The 21,600-nt window shown below is 40.6% G+C and overlaps 1 protein-coding gene across 1 annotated transcript; it reads right to left on the bottom strand.

Moving 5' to 3' along the window:
• Positions 1-515: 515 nt before the first annotated feature.
• On the bottom strand, positions 516-21,291 carry LOC135714431 (uncharacterized). Its single transcript, XM_065237797.1, has 9 exons — positions 21,018-21,291; positions 5,226-5,272; positions 4,851-5,023; positions 4,257-4,791; positions 3,876-4,202; positions 3,561-3,811; positions 3,039-3,500; positions 1,620-2,984; positions 516-1,562 (listed from the first exon to the last, which is right to left on the bottom strand). The coding sequence occupies exons 1-9, from the start codon at positions 21,065-21,067 to the stop codon at positions 903-905; spliced, it is 3,870 nt and encodes a 1,289-aa protein (XP_065093869.1). The 5' UTR covers positions 21,068-21,291; the 3' UTR covers positions 516-902.
• Between the last annotated feature and the right edge of the window lie 309 nt (positions 21,292-21,600).

The following is a 21,600-nucleotide window of genomic DNA, read 5'->3' as shown; positions in this document are numbered from 1 at the left end:
CTTGCATTCACTCTATGTGTCATCGCAAAACTTCGTTGAATTGATCGAATTTTCGGTTGCTCTGTGGTAGAAAACAATTTTACAAGCCGTTGTTCACAAGTTCGCCTTTGTCGTCGTGCCGGCCAGATTTCGGCATTCAAGCAAGAACAGCCCTTTTCTCGCCATTTTAGGATTACCCACGCAAACAAACACCATCATCAGGTAGGGGAATCTTCCTCCTTCTAGCTGGGTTTGCTAGTTTCTGTGAGTGAGCTACCAGTTGCCACGAATCGTTGATTGAAGTGATTGTTTACAAAATCAGATACGTCGATTTGAATAGTTACGTTTGAAATGCTTAAAAGATTTCTTCCAAAGCACCAACAATATAACGAAGGGAAGTGACTTCGTCGTGATAGCTTGCATTCACTCTATGTGTCATCGCAAAACTTCGTTGAATTGATCGAATTTTCGGTTGCTCTGTGGTAGAAAACAATTTTACAAGATGTACTGGTGCTGCCTGGTTCGTAAATTCAGAAGATTCTTTCAGGAGTTCAAAAATGCAACGGCATATCACACCTTGATCTTATATTTATTCAGTATGATCAATTCTCGATTCCTTTTTCGAAGGGACGTATCAGCTTTTGTACACAATGCAGTTGATCGCCGATTTGGCGTAACTGGTAGCTCACCCCCGCATACTAACACTATCATCAGATAGGGGAAATTTTCCCCTACCTGATAGTGGTGTTAGTTTGCGTGGGCGAGCTACCAGTTACGCTAAATCAACGATGAAATGCCTTGTTTACAAAAGCTGATACGTCCCGTCGAAAAAGTAATCGAGAATAACTACACTTAACGGTCTAAAATACCAGCACCAATCGAATATCCTAGCTCTAGAAAAAAACAAAAACCCCAGTTGGCGCTCAGTTCAACATGTACTGTCCCATATTGTTTCCAGCGAGCAAATACACCTGATCAGGAGTAGTTGGCGTTCCCAGCGGAATCCAACTGCCCGGTAGACCGGCATCCGCCCTGGCAGATCGGAGAGCATATCGCAATGCAAAGAGCACCACAATGGTCATATTCAGGGCCGGTTCCCCGGTGGCCTTCGATCGCAAAACTCCAGCCGGATTGGCACTGTTGTGCAGGAAGTTGACCCGAAAATCAATCGGAATATCCTTGGCACCGGGTGGTTTGTAAGTCCATGTGCGGTTCGTTAAGAGCGCACCGGATTCGCTATCGTAGACCAAGGCCTCGGTCAGATAGTAACCAATACCCATCACGAATGCACCTTCAATTTGTCCCACGTCGATTCCAGGGCTCATGCTTTCACCCGTGTCTTCTAGAATGTCCACCCGTGACACTTGTACGTTCCCGGTAAGAATGTCCACTTCTACCTCGGCACAGCTCAGACCCCAGATGTAGTAGCCTTTGAGATCTTCCGCCTTGTACTGAGCTTCCGCACATAGGTCGATATTTTTCACATAGGACAGCTTGGCGATCATCTCCCATGGAGCACCTGGGTTTTCATCCCGGACGGGTTTCATTCGCTGCAGTAACATGTCACATGCTTTCTTGACGGCCTAGACATACAGAAGATCTACAATTATTTGCTCTAAATTAACTATTCAAGAACTTACGTAGCAAACAGCTTCGCTCGTCATGCTACCGCCCGTAACGATAGCATTCGGTGACGTCAAACTAGTGGACGGTTTAACGCTGACCTTCTCCAATGGAATTCCCAAGGCGTACGCTGTCACTTGGGCTACTTTTGTGTTCATACCCTGCCCCATCTCGATGCCACCATGAGTAACCGACACCGTGCCATCACCGGCATAGATCGACACAATTGCGTTCAGCTGTCCGAAGTAGTCCAACCAATACTGCATCGGTACGATGGCAATTCCTCGCTTCTTCCAGCGATTACTAGCGTTGAACTCGTCGATAGCTCGCTTGCGATCGTCATACTTTACATCACTTCGGAACTGTGGCATTAGCGTTTTCATCTTATTGTCCGCCGTCATGTTTGCCATACGAACTTCCAGGGGATCTTTCCCGGTCTCGTAAGCAATATGTTCCATGATGTTCTCGATCATGGCAACGCCTTCAGTTGTTCCTGGGGCTCGACACCAGGTGTTGCTTGGTGCATCGGTCTTCACTGCTTTTCCAACGATCTTCCACGTCTTCGCATCGTAGCAATTTTTGAAGAACTCAGTAGTTGCGCTCTGTGCCGATTCGTTCAACGAAGCACCGTAGTCCTGCACGTAGGTGTTGTTCATTTTCGTTATCTTACCGTTCGTCTCGACGTCTACGTCGTAATCGCTGATGCAACCGTACCGTTTACCAATCGCCGACATATTGGTTTCAATGGTCAGGACAAACCGTACAGTTCTTTGCAGAAGGTGAGCGGCCAGAGCGCAGGCGCAGGCTATTTGTGTCCCACGGGAAATCTTGGCACCGTACGCTCCACCCAAACGGCGAACGTACATGTTGAGGCTATTTAGGGGGACTTTTATGGATTCTGCGATCGCGACTTGTGTCAGGTCCATCCACTGGGTGGAAGAATACACATCCATACCGTCCTCTATGGGGACGCAAACGCAGGTTTGCGTTTCCATTGTGAAGTGGTACTGACCGGCAATCTCGAAACGTCCCTTTACTGTCTTCGTAGCCGTGGCTGCTTGAGCTACTCTGTATCCTTTGCCTTTATTGTCAAACGACATGTCGTAGAAGCGATCTCGAGCATCGACATCCATCACCGATTTCAAAGTAGGATAGAGTGGACGGTTGCTGGTCTTTTCATAGGTTATGATCACGGCTTTGGCCGCCTTTTGGGCTTGGTTGAACGTTTCAGCAACTACGATACCAGCCGGTTGACTATGGAATAGAACTTCTCCGCTGCAGAAGATCTCCTCGACGTCTTCGTTTCCCAGTCCAGCCGGCATGAAATTGTTGGTACCGGGGATGTCTTTTGCCGAATAGAAGGCTACTACACCGGGCATTTTCTGCAAAGGAAAAATGATTAAATTTTGCGTTAAAAACTTCAGTGCAGAACTTACCAACGCATCGGAAGCATCCATCTTGGCGATCCGGGAGTGAGCTTGCGTAGCCAGTACAAACGCAGCGTACAGCTCTCCCGGTTGCGGCGCTAGATCATTGGCGTACTTTGCTTCACCAGCCGTCTGATTCAGGGCTTCAATCTTGGGGACGTTCTTCGTGAGCGGCCAGTTTTTCTCTATGGTATCGAAAGTTTGTTTGCCGGATGAAAGAGGTCGCTCCATAACGGTTCCACCGGATTTGTACTGCGGCTTCATGCTATATTGGCCTTCTGGGACTACGGCAAGGATGAACTTGTAAAACAGGGAAATGGCGAGATTCTTGCGGTATTCCATAGAGGCATCCGGAAGGACCCAGTCCGGATCTAGCTCGGCTGCCAGGGAACCGATCGCAGACTGTACGGTGTCGTTGTTGAACAGATTCTTTCCTACCAACATTTTTTCGGTGTTCGTAGCATGGGTGAACTGAAATCGAATGAATGGCATTAGAAGTGCTTAAGTGTTTTGAAGAAAAAGCAGGATTACATTGGGATTGATTCCACCGAAACAGATCCGAGCCAACTCCAAGCTGTCGTTGCCAGCCTTTGTCTTTACCAGGAATGCCCCGTTGACGTATGCGTGAGCATTTTGGGCCCGTGGCATGATCTTGAACGATCGGAAGAAGTGAACCGCTGGATCCAGTGCCGGAAGAATCACATTTTTGATCACTTTCTTCTTCATGTCCATCTGGACGAAATTCAATGGGCTGACAGTGGTCGTTTTGCCGCCGGATTCGACTGGAATTTATTAACTTATTTCAATAAACGAATATTTGTGGAAAATCAACCCCCAATTTCCTACCAATTGTCAGCATAGCGCAAACTGCTTCCAAAATTAGATAGGTATCGGAAGGAAACTCGTGGTGCTGGTTTTTGATACAGAGATTTCCAGCAATCGTTCCTGAATTACGCACCGGGACGTTTGCAATCAGATCAATGTGCTTCACCAGCTCCTTGCAGTACCCAAACTTGTCATTCTTATTAGCTGCATCCGTTAAAATATCCATGAATTCCGTAAGCGACACATTTCCCCCGACGACCAACTCGTTTCCCAGCGAATGAGCATGCAGTTCATCAACCGAGTTGACGTCGATGAAAACCTGAAGATGTTCACTGCGACGGTAAACTCCTAAAATTGAGTTTGATTATATCGTCAATCGCAATCCATTTCAGAATTACATACCATGAGCAGTGTTCCCAGCGACAAGCATGTACGGCTTTTCACCAATTTGTTCGAAAATGGCAAAAACTTCATTCATATTGTTCACCTTGTGCCATTCGCTTCCATTTTCGAATACCATCCGAACCGGCTGTCTCGCCAGCAGTTTCGGTCCACCCGAGGAACACTTGCCGGCACATTCCGTGCCCGTCTTTGGACAAACCTTCGGCAGGTCTTCAATGTCCTGGCAAGCCTTGACCAGCTTCTCGTCCGCATCAACCGCCAGTGACTTGAAGGCGTCCAGAATCGGTCGATAGCCGGTACAACGACAGATGTTTCCACCAAAGGAATTCTCAATTTCCTGCATTGAAACTTGACCTTTCTTGGACTCGAGCAAGCTGTACATGTTCATCACCATTCCCGGCGAGCAGTACCCACACTGGGTTCCGTTGAAATGTGCCAAACGCTGCTGCGCAGGATGGTAGCCATCCTTTTTCCCACCGATACCCTCGATAGTCAGGATGTCCAACCCATGGCAGGCGAAGACCGGGAAGAGGCACTACAATGCATTGCTGTATTACAAATCTAGTTGGAATTGACGTAGTGATGTTAGCTCACCGAGTTGACAGCCCACGAAGCCTTCTCCTTGGTGACCGGATGGACACCGTTCACGTTGACGACACATGCTCCGCAGCCACCCTCCAGGCACATGAACTTGGTGCCACTGAGGTGCGCATGGTTGCGAATGAAGGTATTGAGGGAGGTGTCAATCGGTACCGTTTTTGCGTCGGCTAGTGAGAAGACGTTCATGTATAATATTACAAAGAAAATTGTAACGCTAAGGGTGCTAAGGGTACTTCATCTATTCACTTGCAATGACTCACTGATTAGATTACTAGTTAACTAGCAGACACGCAATCGTTGCGGTATTATGAATGTTTAGAGCTCGTTTACTCGGAGAGGTTAGTTGATATTTTGACTTGTAATGCTTACCAGAATATGACTTTCCGTTGATGGTGAACGTGGCTTCTTCCAGGGGACTGCAAATAGTAAATATTGAGTTTATTTGTTATTCAAAGTCGGTACTTGGAATTTTCTGCTGTTTGCATTTCAACGTGAGTATTCAGTATTGTAGTCAGGGGGCGAGCGCGTTTTTGTTTGAATTGCAGCGATGAGGTCAGGGCATCAAATCGGTCTTTGTACGTACATCCCTGTATACTTCGTTTTACGCCAGTCGTAATTTAACTCGTGAGAACATAATTTGGTGTGTACATGTTGGGTGTAGCTGTTTGATTGTATTGTTTTCAACGAGTATGTTGGAAAAGGGCTGCATATGACGAAGTAGTGCAAACCCCTTCTGAAACCGAAAGATGCTCTTAGTCCTTCTGTAGAAACTGACAGCATGCAACGAACGTGATGCGATTTTTTAATTTGCTGCTGTGAGCTTCACACCACACTCAGTATGATTCAGCCATCTCCGAGTTAGTTATAGCGAATTCGTTTATTATTCAGTTCCAACCTGGATCGGGTATCAAGATTGGGTCTGCTTGTTTTCTGACAAACGTCAGTTTGATCGTTTGTTTTTAAAACCCAGCTCAGGTTGAGGTTCGCACTGACAAAAAGTTCGGTTTCGCACTGGGTTGGAACTGGTTCCAACCCCGATAATAAACGAATTCGCACACATACATTTTCAAATCTCGTTGAGGGGAGTCGATTGGTATATGACACTTAACCATCCACGCCTTAGATCTAACATTTAGTTTTCAATTTCAATTCATTTATAGCCTTTCGATATTGGGAATGTCATCGAATTTCGATTTTTATTACCGTTGGCAGAGTGCAATACAATCGTTATTAAAGCATTTGCGAAGTTTTAAATTGAAAAGATAAATGGTAGATGACAAAACAACAGTAACGGAAATAGTAGAACTAGAAAGAACACACAATTGCAAAAGAAACAATATTATATAATAAAAATATTAAATGAAAATGAAAATCCCCAGCATTTATCAAAGAAGTTAAAAAATCTTGGTAAATGAGCGGAACATTTTTTATTTTTTTTTTAATATTCACGTAATAAAATTTAAGAAAATATCGAACGAGTTTTTGAAAAATGGAAAAATTATCAAATAAATCATTTGATTTCCTGTTCCCGAAAGCTACTTATAGCTCGGAGTGAACATGTTAAATCTCAATATACATTCGACCTAATGACCACTTTGTCTATTAGCCATCCGACGACTGACTTGTGATCAGTGTTGGGAAAATATAAAAAAAAAAAATTGAATCTAGAAGTTTGGGGCAGTATCCAACTCCCCCGCACTAGTGAAATCGGTAGCAGAACTTCAACGAACCGTATACAACGGTCATACAATCCGATATTCCGACGGTTCCGCAGCTCGTGGGCGTGTCGGTTTAGGAATTACAGACTCTCAAATGTCTGTATGCCACCGGCTACCGGACCAGTCTTTTCGGCAGAGGCTGTCGCTGCTTTCATCGCTGCCACTACACCATCCAGCAGACCAATCGCGGTTTTCACGGATTCAGCCAGTGTAGTGGAGGCCCTCGCATCGGACATTTCCAAGCATCCCTGGATCCAGGGTAATCAGAAATACGCACCCAACAACACCGCTTTTATTTGGATCCCTGGAAACAGTGGTACACATCTGTGGGAATGGCTGATCACCTGGCGGCTTCCGGAAGAGTACATCCAGGAAGTCTCAGCCAAGGATTTGAAACACTGGGTTTCAAAGGTGATCTAGGAATCCTGGTCAGCCGATTGGCTTCGCTCAAGGGATTCCGAATGATCAAGCACCGTATCCAGATCGTGATGTTCGCCTAAGAACGGGGCACACCAACATTTCCCATAACTTTACTGCGAACGGCCCTTTCCGCAGCATGTGCGACATCTGCCATGTCCTGCACACGGTAGAGCACATCATATGACTCTGCCAACTGGAAAGCATCTAACACTTGTATATTGAACCCGATCAGATTCTGCACAACCCCACAAAGACCAACCTTAGCTTCTCACCTGACAACGAACATGAACGACCGACAAAACTTGACCCACATTCTCTTTCTCTTAAGCTGTGTTTAGACTAGGCAAGTCAAATGCCACTAGTTTACAGCATTTTTGAACTCGGTAAGGTGATGATCATTTCCAATGCAAAATCCTATGCTGAATTCAATGCCGTGGTCAGAAAAAATTAAAGTAGAGCCATTTTTGAGATATACAAAAATTTTGATTTTTTTAATTTTGGACAAAAGTACGATTACTAAAATGTCAATATCTTTGGAACTAGTGCACCAATTTTAAATATTTTTTTATGAAAATGAAGCTAAATAAATTTGCTATCGTTTACTAGAATATTATGTCTTAATTAAAAATTTAATTTTGAAGTCATTTTAAAATTTACAGCATTTTTTTTAATTTTTCCTGCGAATTTTCCATAAAACTCTTGTTTTAATCAACATTTTTAATGGGATAAAAAGATTCAAAAAATCATTCCATAATTTATTCTTAAGGTCCATTCTTTTCTCTACATATCAATTTGATTAAGGCATATCAGGATTTAAAACCGAGTTGATACAAAAGAAATTTATTTAGGTTTTATTAAAAATGATTGAGAATCGAATGACTTTGTCTTCGATGTTTTGAACTTGTTTCTCGAATCAGAAACCAACAATAGTCACCCATCATTGCTTCATCCCAAAACCCTTGGTAACGACGTTCCATCATCTTCATTTGTTGGTGAAAACGTTCGCCGTGCTCATCACTCTCGTCACCAAGATTTTCCGGGAAAAAATCCATGTGAGAATGTAGGAAATGTATCTTCAAAGACATATTCACACCTGTGTTCAGTGAAATAAAAGGATTTGAAATTAATTATATGTAACAAACACAATATTTTTGATTTATACCTATTTTCTCATAATTTTTGAGCAATTCATCGACGGCTTCCTCATAATCTGGGCTTCTGAAATTTCCTAAAAAGGTTGTGACAACACGCTGGAACGATTTCCACGCTTCTTCCTCATCTGGTGTCAAAACTGTATTGAATGCGGAATCATTGAGCAGTTTTTTGATCTGTGGGCCAACAAATACACCTTCCTTTATCTTTGCGTCAGATAAATTTGGAAATACGGATTTCAAGTACTGGAATGACGGCCCTTCTTTTTGCAACGCTTTGACGAAATTTTTGAATAGCCCAAGTTTTATATGTAGTGGTGGAAGTATTATGCGTTCTTTTACCACAAGAAGATCATTTTTAACGTTGTCTTTACCAATTGTGAAATTATCCCGTTTTGGTAAATCTTTTCGGACGTACTGTTCCTTACGAGCTCGACTGTCCCATTTACACAAAAAACACATATATTTTGTGTATCCCTGTTGCAATCCAGTCAACATGGCAACCACTTTAAGATCGGAACAAATTTTCCAATTGTGTTGATTGTAATTTATCAAATTGAGCAATAGAGCCATTGATTCATACGTTTCCTTCATATTAACGGCATGAGCTAATGGAATAGAAGGTTTCTCATTCCCTTGATGCAGTAAAACGGCTTTCAAGCTCAACTTGCTGCTATCGATGAATAAACGCCATTCAGCTGGATCATATGGCTCACCAAACTCTTCAAACAAGCCGTTTACGTCATGGCAAAAACATGCCTTGTCCTTTGTAGAATAATATTTGTCAAATTTCTTGTGACGATTCCTGTGACAAGAAATTTTGACCTCCTTGCTCAGCATGTTGTGTTCTTTTAAGCGTGATGCCAGCAATTCGGATTTCTCCTTCGATAAGTCGAGATCTCGCACCAAATCATTAAATTCGGATTGTGTAAACAGTTTTGGGTTTCTTTCCAATTCCACCTCGAAGTCTTCCTCGCATTCCTCCTTGAATTCCTCCTCACTTTTTGTAACGGTCGATTCAACAGAGGGCGCTCGTTTCCGCTTTGGATAAACAGGATACGGGACCGAACTTGAATGTGGAACAGGTTTTGTCATAGAAGCCTTGTGGATACTCAACTGTTTTGTGACGTCCTTGTTGCTTAACTTTTGTCAATCAGAAATAACAATCCGTTGCATGACAAAACGGTCGACGCCATATGGTGGGCATGTCAAAGGACAAATAGCGACTGACAGATAACAAATAAGTGAGTTAGTAAGTAAGACATTAACACTTGTCTAAAATAGATGAAGTAAGATAATGTCGATCAGGAAAGAACAAAGCACTACCATGCTGTACATAAATTGTTTATATGAAAGTTATTCAAAAAATCAATTTACCTTGCGCCTGACATCCACCTAGCCAAGCACGTTTTGCACGAACTACATAATACTTTTGGAATCCACGGTTCGTCAAAGTCTCCAGGATCAATTTTAAAATAACGCCTGTATGCAGTTTGCAACGAAGCAGTGAAATTGACCGATTTTGTAAATATATAGTTGCCACACGTGTAACAAAACTTTTGAGGATCATTTTTACACTTGAATTCACGTTTTGTCGTATACATCGTTAAGCAATGTTAAAGAAAGAAAGCTGTCAAATTGAGTTGGTTGCGTTAGGTTCTCGTCGATATAATACACTAGCGTAAATTATATTGTTGAAAATATCCCATTTAATTTTGCGTGACAGCTGGTAGTGTTAGTGAAATTCACCGTATGCGTACACGTCCGCAGAAAGGCTTACTGGTAGTGGTGCATGAACACAGGAGTGGAACTTTGGATCAGAAAGTGGCTCCACTTGTCATTTGCGAACACTAGCGCACCTAGCGGTAGAAGGCATCTTCTGCCTGCAGTTGAGATAGGCAGCATGCTATAATAATGTGAGTGCACATAGAAAGCCCGTGTGGAACGCTACCACAACACATCGCTTGTTGAGCAGAAAACCGAACACTTTTTGATTCACCGATTTGTTTGCACTTCTCCTTCTGTTCTGTGGCATGAACCTAGGAGCGGGACAACGGCCAATCTTGGAACATTCAATTTCCATGATTTTACAAAAATTTCATAACTTCGACAATTTTCAACCGATTTCATCCACTAAAGGCTCATTTTCTCCAGTTTTTAATGGACTTTAAGAATACATTATGGAATGATTTTTTGAATCTTTTTATCCCATTAAAAATGTTGATTAAAACAAGATTTTTATGGAAAATTCGGAGGAAAAAAAATGCTGTAAATTTTTAAATGACTTCAAAATTAAATTTTTAATTAAGACATAATATTCTAGTGAACGAGCTTCACTTTCATAAAAAAAGATTTAAAATTGGAGCACTAGTTTCAAAGATATTGACATTTTAGTAATCGTACTTTTGTCCAAAATTAAAAAAATCAAAATTTTTGTATATCTCAAAAATGGCTCTACTTTAATTTTTTCTGACCACGGCATTGAATTCAGCGTAGGATTTTGCATTAGAAACGTTCGTCAACCACTAAAGTTCACACTTTTTATCTTGTTTTGTAAACTAGTGTGATCAACTCAGTTGAATTCAATTTGCTTGAAAAGTTGAGCCTGGTTCAACTTTTTTCATTTCAAGTGAGTTGATCAAGTCATTAGAGTTGCATGGTTTACACGTGCAATTCGTGTTCAAGTCATTTGAATTCAACTGACTTGCCCTGTCTAAACCTAGCTTTATGGATAACGCCAACGACAACAACAACCGGGCGACAGTCATGACAGCAACAACGACAGAAACTACTCTGATAAAACTAAAACTATGATTTTAGGGAGGGTTCCCTTTTAGGGCTCCCACCTTCTAAACTCTGTTATTAGGTGAACAGTAAACAGAGATAGCAAACTATACTTTCTCTTCCTAAGAAAACAATGTGCAACGGAATCATTTTTGTGTCGAGTCAACTCTTAGCTTGATTTTTGCACGTTGTGAATAATCTCGCAATATCAAAGGAGCTGGTAAAATCAATGTCTATCATGATATTTTGTTCCAATATCAGGCGTGATATTGAGAGCGTATAAGAACGAAAAAATATAAATTGCCAATCGTTGCTAAGATGGACTACTTTGTTCACTCCACTGTAAAACCCGTGGCTCGTGCCATGCTACATTTAAAAAAAATACTGTTAGTATTTTCTGCACCATGACCTATTGTAAACTAACAACAGTCAGTGCATCTCATCTGATTCGCCGGGACGGGACTCTTCTTAATGTTTTTGATGAATGCCCGTCGAAAATTGGTGGTGACGGCGACTCTGTAGCTCTTTACTCCTATGATAAAATCCATAAGCAAACGTCAGACTGTGCGTGAAACATGGCGGACTTTGTACTATCCTTTCACTCCACCGAAAAGTCCCATAAGAAAATGTCTATATTTGCTGAAAGAGCAAATTTTTCGACGGTGCCGTCAACGCCAATTAGTACATGGTGTTTGGCGGAGTTGACCAATGAGGCCAGAATTGCAGAATGATTTTTCAATTTTAATTTTAATTTGATTCGGAGTTTCTACCGCAGTTTAGCACCTTGTACATATGTTTTGCTTAACCCAATAAACGCAACCATAAACAAACAAGAATATCCATCGCTTAAAGCACGCCTTGGACCCTATTTTCCAAACTTACTTTCGCAAATCTAAACAATTAACAACGCCATTGACGTCAACATTGATTTCGGCATCACTGGCAGTCGGATTGATGTGATCCCTCTGTCCTTTTTATTCCACGATTGCTACTGTCAAATCGACCAATCAGCAACTGGCTTGGATTTGACACAAAATTGGCTCGAAATCGCTACCCGCTTGTCAAGTCCCGTCTCAGCTGATTCGGAGCGAAAACACCAGCGACTTGTGGTTTCGTCCAGAATAATTTATATTCGGGCCTCACGCCACCAAAGTTATACCAACAATCAATACGAATCTAACGATTTTAAATTGGCTCACAACTTAACTAGCCTATTGGTCCCAAGCAAATCGACTAACGTACCCCATTATAGTATAAATTCCAGTACACTATCTTTTTTTATTCGCTATGAAATGAAGAGCTTTTGAGTGGGTTGGTTTATTTCCTTTAAATTTCGTTATAATCAAAGAAAAAAAAATACACGTAGTTTTTCTCAAGAATCTATAGAAAAAAACTGATTTTCTTGAATAATTGTTGCCAATATTTTTAGAAAAATAAAAACGTGCTAATTTTTTTTTGAGCGCTAAACTTCCCCTTAAATAGGGTTAATGGCTCTAATATTGAACTATGGATCTAAGATTGGGCCCATCGTTAACAATCTGCTATTTATCAATTTTATCTAGATGAACGCGTCATTGGGACGGTTTTAATGGATATTTTTGGTCGCTATTGAATTTATGTATGGGCCCAAATTAAGGGCATTTAGGCCGACATTACATCCATTCCCCTATATTAAAATATTAAACCTAAACCACTATCAAAATCAACATCCGGATTCCAATCCAGCATATCCAGAAATTACGAGCTATCTTCTTGCAGGGAGAGCTCTAAGTCCACACTGGGTACTCGACGCATCAATTACATGACCGTAGATCTTCTTTCAAAATTTATTATGTATACAGAGGTGCCAAACTCATTGGATATTGACGCCTTGATTGGCATACTTTGACCTACTTCGGCACGTTCGAAATAGCGCTTGACACAGCTAAATCACTGGGCACAAATTAAGATGTGCGGAATTGAAAAGACCTGATCAAATGGGCAAATTCATTCGTAAAATATTCCTTGATATCCTGGAATACTTCCTGATCCGTCACGATCAACATATCCAACTGAAATTTAATTTCTGGTAGAACTTACTACCAAATTTAAAAAAAATATTCCATTTCTATGAATATTTCAATTAAATCGAATGATTAGAGAAAACCCGATCAAATGATTAGATATCTTTCAAAAAATATTCCTTGATATCCCTTGAAAACTTCCTGACCGGTCACTAGTAAGTTCTACCAGAAAGTGAATTTCAGATAGGTGCGTTGTTCGTGACGCACCAGGAAGTGTTCCAGGGGCTTCATGGAATATTTTCTGGTGAATATCTGATCATTTTATCAGGTTTTCTCCAATGTTCGTTCTATTTAAGTGAAATAACTTAAAAAAATAATATTGTTTTTTAATTTAACTTCTAGTCATTTCGTGATAGTGTTTTTGATGTATAAAAACACTGCATTAGTAAAAGCGTCATACCGTAGACCACCGCTAATATGAACGACACTTCATTCATATTAACGGGGTTTATTTTTAATATGATCTTCTAGTAATCCTATGAGCATCAGAAAGGCGTGATTCTTGTAGCCTTATCTGCTGTTTTGTTTTGATTCTGCGTTCCGTTTCACAATTTTCTATTTTGCTTTACTCCATTCTCCGTTTAAAACAGTTTTAGATTCCAAGGCGTGCAGATTAGCGGGTTTAAACTAAAAAGTGTTCAGATTAAAAACGGTCCGATAATTACCGGGGGTCCACGGTCCTGTAAAACTGCCATGTCTCCCCCGATTGACTCCTGTCAGTACTACTCGGTGCTATTGAGATTTTCACGTCCGGTTGTATTGGTGCTATATATGAGAGCGTGTTAGTGAAAATCCGAGGAAAATACATAAAAATCTCAGTCAAACTCATTTTGACAGCTCTAATTTCATACATTTTTTTATGTTAGCTAGAGGAAAATAATAAACAACTTTACACGGTGATGCACCCGCTAGTGTGCGTGCGTTAAACGTCACTAATCTCTATACGAGAGTAACTACCGCGCAGCAGACTGGCAACCCCATATCAATCCTATACGTAAAGGGTGATACGGTCAAAATTTGGTCAAGGGAAAACGCGTGTAAATCGGTGAAATCGTTTATTTAAAAAATCAAATTAAATTTCTTTTTCAAGTTCAATTAGTATAAAATTCAGGAAAAATATTCAGTTAGGCTTCCGCTTTTCCAAATCCGAATTGCCGGGCCTTACGCTTGACCCCTGCCATCAGATTTTGTACAGCCACCTTGTCCACCTTCTTCGCCGCAGAAAGCCAGTTTGCCTTGAACTGCTGCTCGCCCTTAGCAGTTTTTTTTTGGTCTTCTTTAGGTTCCGCTTGACAATAGCCCAGTATTTCTCAATTGGGCGGAGCTCTGGCGTGTTGGGAGGGTTCTTGTCCTTGGGAACCACCTGCACGTTGTTGGCGGCGTACCACTCCATGGCCTTTTTACCGTAATGGCAAGATGCCAAATCCGGCCAAAACAGTACGGAACAACCGTGTTTCTTCAGGAAAGGCAGCAGACGTTTATTCAAACACTTTTTCACGTAAATTTCTTGGTTGACAGTCCCGGAAGCTATGAAAATGCTGCTTTTTGAGCCACAGGTACAGATGGCTTGCCAAACCAGATATTTCTTTGCGAACTTTGACAGTTTCATGTGCTTGAAAACATCTGATACCTTTCCCCTTCCTTTTGCCGTATAAAACTCCTGTCCCGGAAGCTGCTTGTAGTCGACTTTGACGTAGGTTTCGTCGTCCATTACCACGCAGTCAAACTTCGTCAGCATCGTCGTGTACAGCTTCCGGGATCGCGCTTTGGCCGTCGTATTTTGTTTATCATCGCGATTTGGAGTCACTACCTTCTTGTAAGTCGATAGTCCAGCTCGTTTTTTGGCTCGATGCACGGTTGTAGACGATACACCCAGCTTATTTGCGGCATCTCGGAGAGAGAGGTTAGGGTTTCGCTTGAAACTACCGGCAACTCTCTTTGTCGTCTCAGCGGCTTCCGGTTTTCGATTTCCCCCCGATCCAGACTTCCTGGCTGTCGACAAACGTTCCCCAAACACTTTAATTACATTTGTAACGGTTGATTTGGCAACTTTTAGCGATTTTGCCAACTTTGCGTGCGAGTAGCTCGGATTTTCGCGATGCGCGAGCAAAATTTTGATACGCTGCTCTTCTTGCTTGGACGGCATTTTGACAACTGAAGAGTGAATTCCAAAATCAAAATAGGAGCAACATTCTACACACACACACCTTCAAAATGAGGGGTGTTCAGGTTTTTTAAATGCAAAATTGAAAGAAATACGTCAAGTTGATATTGACCAAATTTTGACCGTATCACCCTTGCCTACTAGATCATGGGCCTTATTTAAATACGGCCCGCCAGACGTATACATGAAGGAAAGGAACGCAAAATCGTGTTGTAAGCAGAATGACAAGAGCAGATGAAAGCATCAAAAATATGGCCGCCAGCCAGACCCCTGCTACCGCGTGTAGTCCAACTACTTTCACAATTCGGTCCAGTTTCTTTAACTTTAAATATAAGACAGTAATAATGTATAACAAAAATGATAACTCGGCTCTGTAAAGTTTATTCGATTGAGCCTGTACAAATAAAGTAATTATTAAAAAAAAACTACTGTCACCAATAGGTATGAAATCACTCTCTCCTTTGTCTCTTTATCTTTCCAAATATGATGATGACGATGATGGTCCCACCTCTTACCCCTACAAAGGTTTGAGCTGGACGATTTACCTTTAAGATAATTAAATATGACATTTTAACCAGGTTAGCAAACAAAATCGAAATTGTTATAGTTACGGATATAAATTCCCTCTAGAGTTTACAGTTGCTTCATAGCGATATAAATGTGGAAAAGCTCAGGCATCCACCTCTTGGTTCGCCTTTTTGTTCACCTAAAATATTCATAAGTATTACAAGCAATCAAGAGTTAATGAACAGTCAACAAAGCATCCTATTACACTAGCAACCCTGCAATCTGATGCTATTATAATTTTCAGCAATGTCAGGAATGCTCACGAACCCCCGACATTTGCCAAAAAACTTACTACTAACTCAAGGTATCTTCCAAATAAGCTTCAAAATTGCATTTTTTTTTATCAAATGTTAAATTCAATGCTCTATATCCGTAAGACACGCGCGAGGCTTAAACCTTTGTCGACTTTTTTTTAAATCTATTACTATTAAATCAAATATTAAAAATCCATCATCACCATCGTGGCGAACGAAAATAGTTTTAGCAGTGCTACAATAATTATAAAAAAGTCATTATGACAGCTATCCATATAAAATAATTCGTAAGTGATAACTTCGTCAAGATTCATAATTTGTCTCATAAACGTTTGAAATGCAATGTCTCTTAAATTCAGCTAATGTTGTTGCACGTTTGATGTGTCTAGACATCGAATTGAAAACATTTATTCCTTTAAAAAATAATGAATTCTGTGAAGCACAAGTCAAGAAATGTGGTGTTCTTATTTCATCCGCGTTTCTAGTATCTATGATAGTCACTTCTTCTTTCAATTCGATCACACAAATATCGAGGCAGCAAACCGTTAACTACTTTAAAAATGAACACCATAGTCAAATATACAATTCTTTGCTTCACCGACAACCATTGTAAGGCGTCTAGCATCAAAGTTGAGGAAGTGAACCTATTACATCTCAAAATCAAACGCATTATTTTATTCTGCAAACGCTGTAATCTCGATATTTGTGTTGCATTGGCCTGAAATTAAATGGAAGGGCAAAAGTCAAGATAAGGAGAGATGATTGATTTGTATAGCTGTATTTTACTGGCAATAGTTAAATCGTTTTTCAGTCGGCATAGAATTCCATAATTCTTGGCAATTTTCTTGATGACATTGTCAATGTGAGAGTTGAACTTAAGTGTGTCATCAATAATCACGCCAAGATATTTAATCTCCCGAACGCTAATAGTCTCATCATCAATTACAACAGAGACGTTCTCATTTACTCGATTCCGCGAAATTACCATAAATGTAGTTTTACTTGTATTCAATTTCAACTGCTTAGAGAACACAAATTTTCATTCAAGTGTAAAACGGCATCATCTAATTCCTTAGCTGCAATGAATAACATAGTATCATAGAGGTAACTCTAAGACCACTGGGTCCCGAAGAAAATCATTATTATTTTTGGCTCACTCAGTACCAGAACAACGGTCCCAAGCAGTCCCAAGCTATTTCACTCACCCCTGCATGTTCTGCATGAATCCACACACCCCTGATGTTATCTGTCAAACTTTCATAGCGAATCAAAACAAACATAGTGTAGTAATAGAATTTCAACTAGAATAGGGTACGTTAATCGTTTGCTTGGGACCAATAGGCTACTAAAGTGGTGAGCCAATTTAAAATCGTTAGTTTCGTATTGATTGTTGATAGTATCTGCAAAAAGATGAATGTCACAAAATCGTAAAACACGTCGCAAGTCATTAATATACATAATAAATAACAGGGGCCCTAATACACTTCCTTGGGGCACGTCAAGCTTATTCTCCACGGGACTGGACACAGAATCAATAAAAACAGTCCGTTGAGTTCTGTCAGACAAATAGCAAATAACCGTTCAAACCGGACTGTTAATGATCAATTGAAAGATGCAACACAAATATTTACTCCGAGAAAATAAACAACTTTTGAAACATAAACATCCATATGCCTTATATGCAGTACTCGTAATTCCAAAGCGCTTGATTGATCTTAACAATAAGGGCCTAGAAATTGTTTCAAAAGCGCGTTTAAGATCCAAAAAAACAGCAACAATCGTATCTTTACACTCCAAGTTATTTTTCCACTTCGCTAATTCCAAATTCAACGCGGTTCCACAAGAATGACCTTCCCGATATCCCGATTGTTCTGGTATCAACAAACTATTAATATTTAAATACTCCAGTAGCTAACCTTAAACAACAAGTTCTAAAAATTTCTCTAATGTGTGCGATGGGACGAAACTCTTCGGCTTTAATCGTTCCAGTAACTTTTTGAATAGGAACCACTAGAAATTCCTTCCAAATTTGTGGCACATGTCCAGTTTGCAATGATTCATTAATAAGGTCCAGCAAGATGTGGCCAATGACACGAAATCAATCTTGAAGAACTCTAGCATTAACATTGTCAACTCCAGCCAATTTTCCTAATGAAACAAATAACCCTAAGTTCATCTATTGTAATTGGGTGAAAAGCTTCAAATCTACAACTACTATTAACTGGCTGTTTTATTTCGTCAGGTTCATCGGCCAATTCAATTGATTGATTAATTAATGCAAGTCCTCCCCTACTCTATGGTGATGTCGATTTGCCAGGGAGTGCCATGACTTTCGATGAGTCATCGAGAGAAGTCATTGTTTACAAAAGCTGTTACGCCCTAATTCCAGCTCTATCTAGAATTATTTCTGCACACAGATATGAACATCCGACGGGTACGAGGATCGCAAAACAGTTGAAAATGGCGAAAACCACCGTCTGTGCAGTGCTGAAACGTTTCAAGGAACGTTTATCTGTTTCCCGGAAGGTGCAATTAAGGCGTCGAAGCGGTGGATCGGAAACTGCGTCAGAGCGTAATGAAGGCTTTCAAAGTGAATCCAGGACTTTCGGACGTGGGTGTGGCCAACAAACTGTTCGCAGTATCGGGCTATTAAGCAACCGAACCGGATCGTAAAGCAAAACATTACGACCAAAACGCGGGCCCGAAAGCTCTATGACCAGGTGTTGACCAAATTAAACGGATGCCGTATGACGTTTGTCAAATTGGACTTCAAACAGCTTCCGGGACAGAAGTTTTATGTTGCCAGGGGTCACGGAGATGTTCGCAAGAAATATATAGATTTGTTTTTTTGGACAAGTTTGCCGGTAAGCTGATGATCTGGCAGGGAATCTGCAGCTGTGGCCAGAAGACTCCGATTTTCATCACATTCAACAACATGAATGGACAGTTATGCATTAACGAATGCCTGAAAAAAAATGTATTACCGTTCATAAGGTCCAGGTCCCGGCAGATTCTGCGAGTTACCACTACAGTAAGTATGCGCAACAGTGGTATCGCAATAATGGAGTAGACGTCATTAAGAAAGGGATGAACCCAGCAAACTGTCCGGATTTCCGCTCAATCAAAATGTATTGGGGTATCATCAAAGCTAAACTGAAGAAGAATGGAAAATTTACTAAGGATGCTATTTCGATGGCCAGATAAAAGCAGTCGGTGAGATTGACCAGCAGCTTGTACAGAAGTTGATGGCACGTATTAAGCCCAAAGTTGGACTTTTCATTCTAGAGGAATAAAAATCGCCAAATCCACATTGTATCTTTAAGCTACAAAAAAAAAACATAACATTTTCTTCTAATATCATTTTTTTTCTAAGCCAAGCCGATTCTGAGATACATCCGATTGAAAGTGTACCGATTCTTAATTGGCACGGCTTTGCAAATTGAAAAGGTATTCCAAAAAGCAACGATGTATTTCTGTTTATTCGGTTTATTCAAAAGAAAATATTTTAAATGTCGGCTTCAGCACCCATTGACTGTTTTTGGCAACCAAAGTTTATACGGCAATTAACTATATTTTCTAGTGGCATCGGTTGTGTAGTGGTATGCGTGATTACCTCTCACCCCAGCAGGCTTGGTTTAAATCCCAGTGGGCGCCGCCGGGATGCTCTGAGGCATAACATCTCTGATAACATCTTCGGAAGAGAAGTAAAGCCGTTGGTCCCCGGTTCATGAATTTTTGATGGATCGATAGGTAGGGTTCAGGTGTGGGTGCCTCCCTGGCGTTGGTAGCATTGGTGCTCTACGCGGAAACAACATCAACAGAAAACAAATCAAGAAGGAACAAAATAAACTGAATTTTCTTACCAAAACACTTAGCTGAATGTATTCAATCGAATCCTAAAGGCCGGCGCACAATAGATACGTTTTCAGGTTTTTTGACAGTTAGCCCATGCATTATCTGTCAAATAATCCGAAAACGTATCTATTGTGCGCCGGCCTTAAGTCTTTCAACTTCAATCTGATTAGGCTTTTACGACCGGAAAACTCAATTAGTCACACTAACCTGAGAAGTTTGGAGCGTTGTAAAAGTGTTCTATAACAGTTTTGAATAATTCTATCGATTTGAATGAATAAAACAGCAGGCAGCAGATGCATGTTAACAAACAAACACTGCATATGTGTGCGTTGCGACGAAAAAAAGCCCATAAATCGACGAGAATTCGTTAATTACCCTATACAAACTGTTTATTCTCTCATTAAAACGTGTTTTCTTGCGTTGCCTCATTTTCTGCTTGAAATGCACACTCAAGATTGTTTGACGAATATAAGTTTGCTAACAAAGAATTAACTAAAGATCGTCATCTAATCGAAACATTGCTTTTTTTAAGATTGCTTTTTTAAAGGATTTATAGTGTCCAATGAGGTAAGACAAAATTCTGGTTCACAGTTCTGTTGTAATCTGTAACTACACTAATATGCATAATATACTATTTAGTTTCCTTTCATCAATTCGGAACAGGCGGTGCAGTGTTTAGCAATCATACGTCTCACGTCAAAGTCACGTTCAAATGTCATTCTCGGACAAGTCACGAGTGACCCAGACTGTTAATGATCAATAGAAAGATGGAACACAAATATTTACACCGAAAAAATAATCAACTTTTGAAACATAAACATCAATATTTTCGTGGTTGATTAACGCTTTTATTTCAAATGCGGTGGAAGTTGTTTATTTATAGAATATCATATTTACCATTTATATCATCACATTTAATATCGTTAAATAATCTTCTTTCTTTTGCCTAAATAATCGCAAATACAAATAACAAACCGGATTGAGCGGCTACACCATGGCAATGATTTATCTTCCATTTTTGCATGTTTGCCGTACCCCCTTCATGACACGCAGCTGATTCAAACACAAAACTAGTTTCCTCTTCTTACTTCAAGTCAACCAGCAGCACTCATCTCACAGGTTCAGTCCACAATTGTAGACTGGTATTGAAGGTTAACTTTATTTCGGTTTTCTACAACTTCTTACCTGCCACTCTCCGCCTCACCCCAAATGTAGGAACTCAGCGATGAAAGCATTGCTTGCGCCACACTTTTAGCAGATCTTAAGCTTAGATTTTTTTTTCTAGTCTGCGATAGGTTCCCGAGGTCAACTGAAACGCACTGCAATGCACTTTTTACAGTTTCTAAACAAGAGACAGAACGACACAACAAACCGATTGAAAAATAAAGAAAAACGATAATGATCACACGCGATTAGCGATTTCCTACAGCAGTTTAAAATTTGCGTCCTCTCACTACGACTTGTCGCGAGCGATTGGCAAAACCTCCGATCGCTGGAAGCCGGCACTGGCTTCACAGCGCATCTTGAAGGACCGGCAATTGAAAGTGAGGTGTGTGTAGGGCTTAGGAAGGCAGGTGGCAAACTCCAAAACAGGGGAATTGTTTGCATTGAACGGTGTGCGATATTAATTCAACTATAATAACGAGATAATTTTCAGCTTTGTTGTGTTGTGAGGACATTGCAACATGCACTCTAGGGTAAAATGCCCGATATGGTTTTTCAAAGGTTTTCCGTTCTCAATTCGTGAATTTGACAAGCAGGCTTTTTC

The sequence above is a fragment of the Ochlerotatus camptorhynchus genome, unplaced genomic scaffold (assembly GCF_037179485.1).
Source record: "Ochlerotatus camptorhynchus isolate MF236.1 unplaced genomic scaffold, CSIRO-AGI_Acam_v1.1 ptg000044l, whole genome shotgun sequence".
Lineage (NCBI taxonomy): Eukaryota > Metazoa > Arthropoda > Insecta > Diptera > Culicidae > Ochlerotatus > Ochlerotatus camptorhynchus.
Note: the sequence above shows the minus strand (reverse complement) of the source record. Positions and strands in the feature narration are given on the sequence as shown.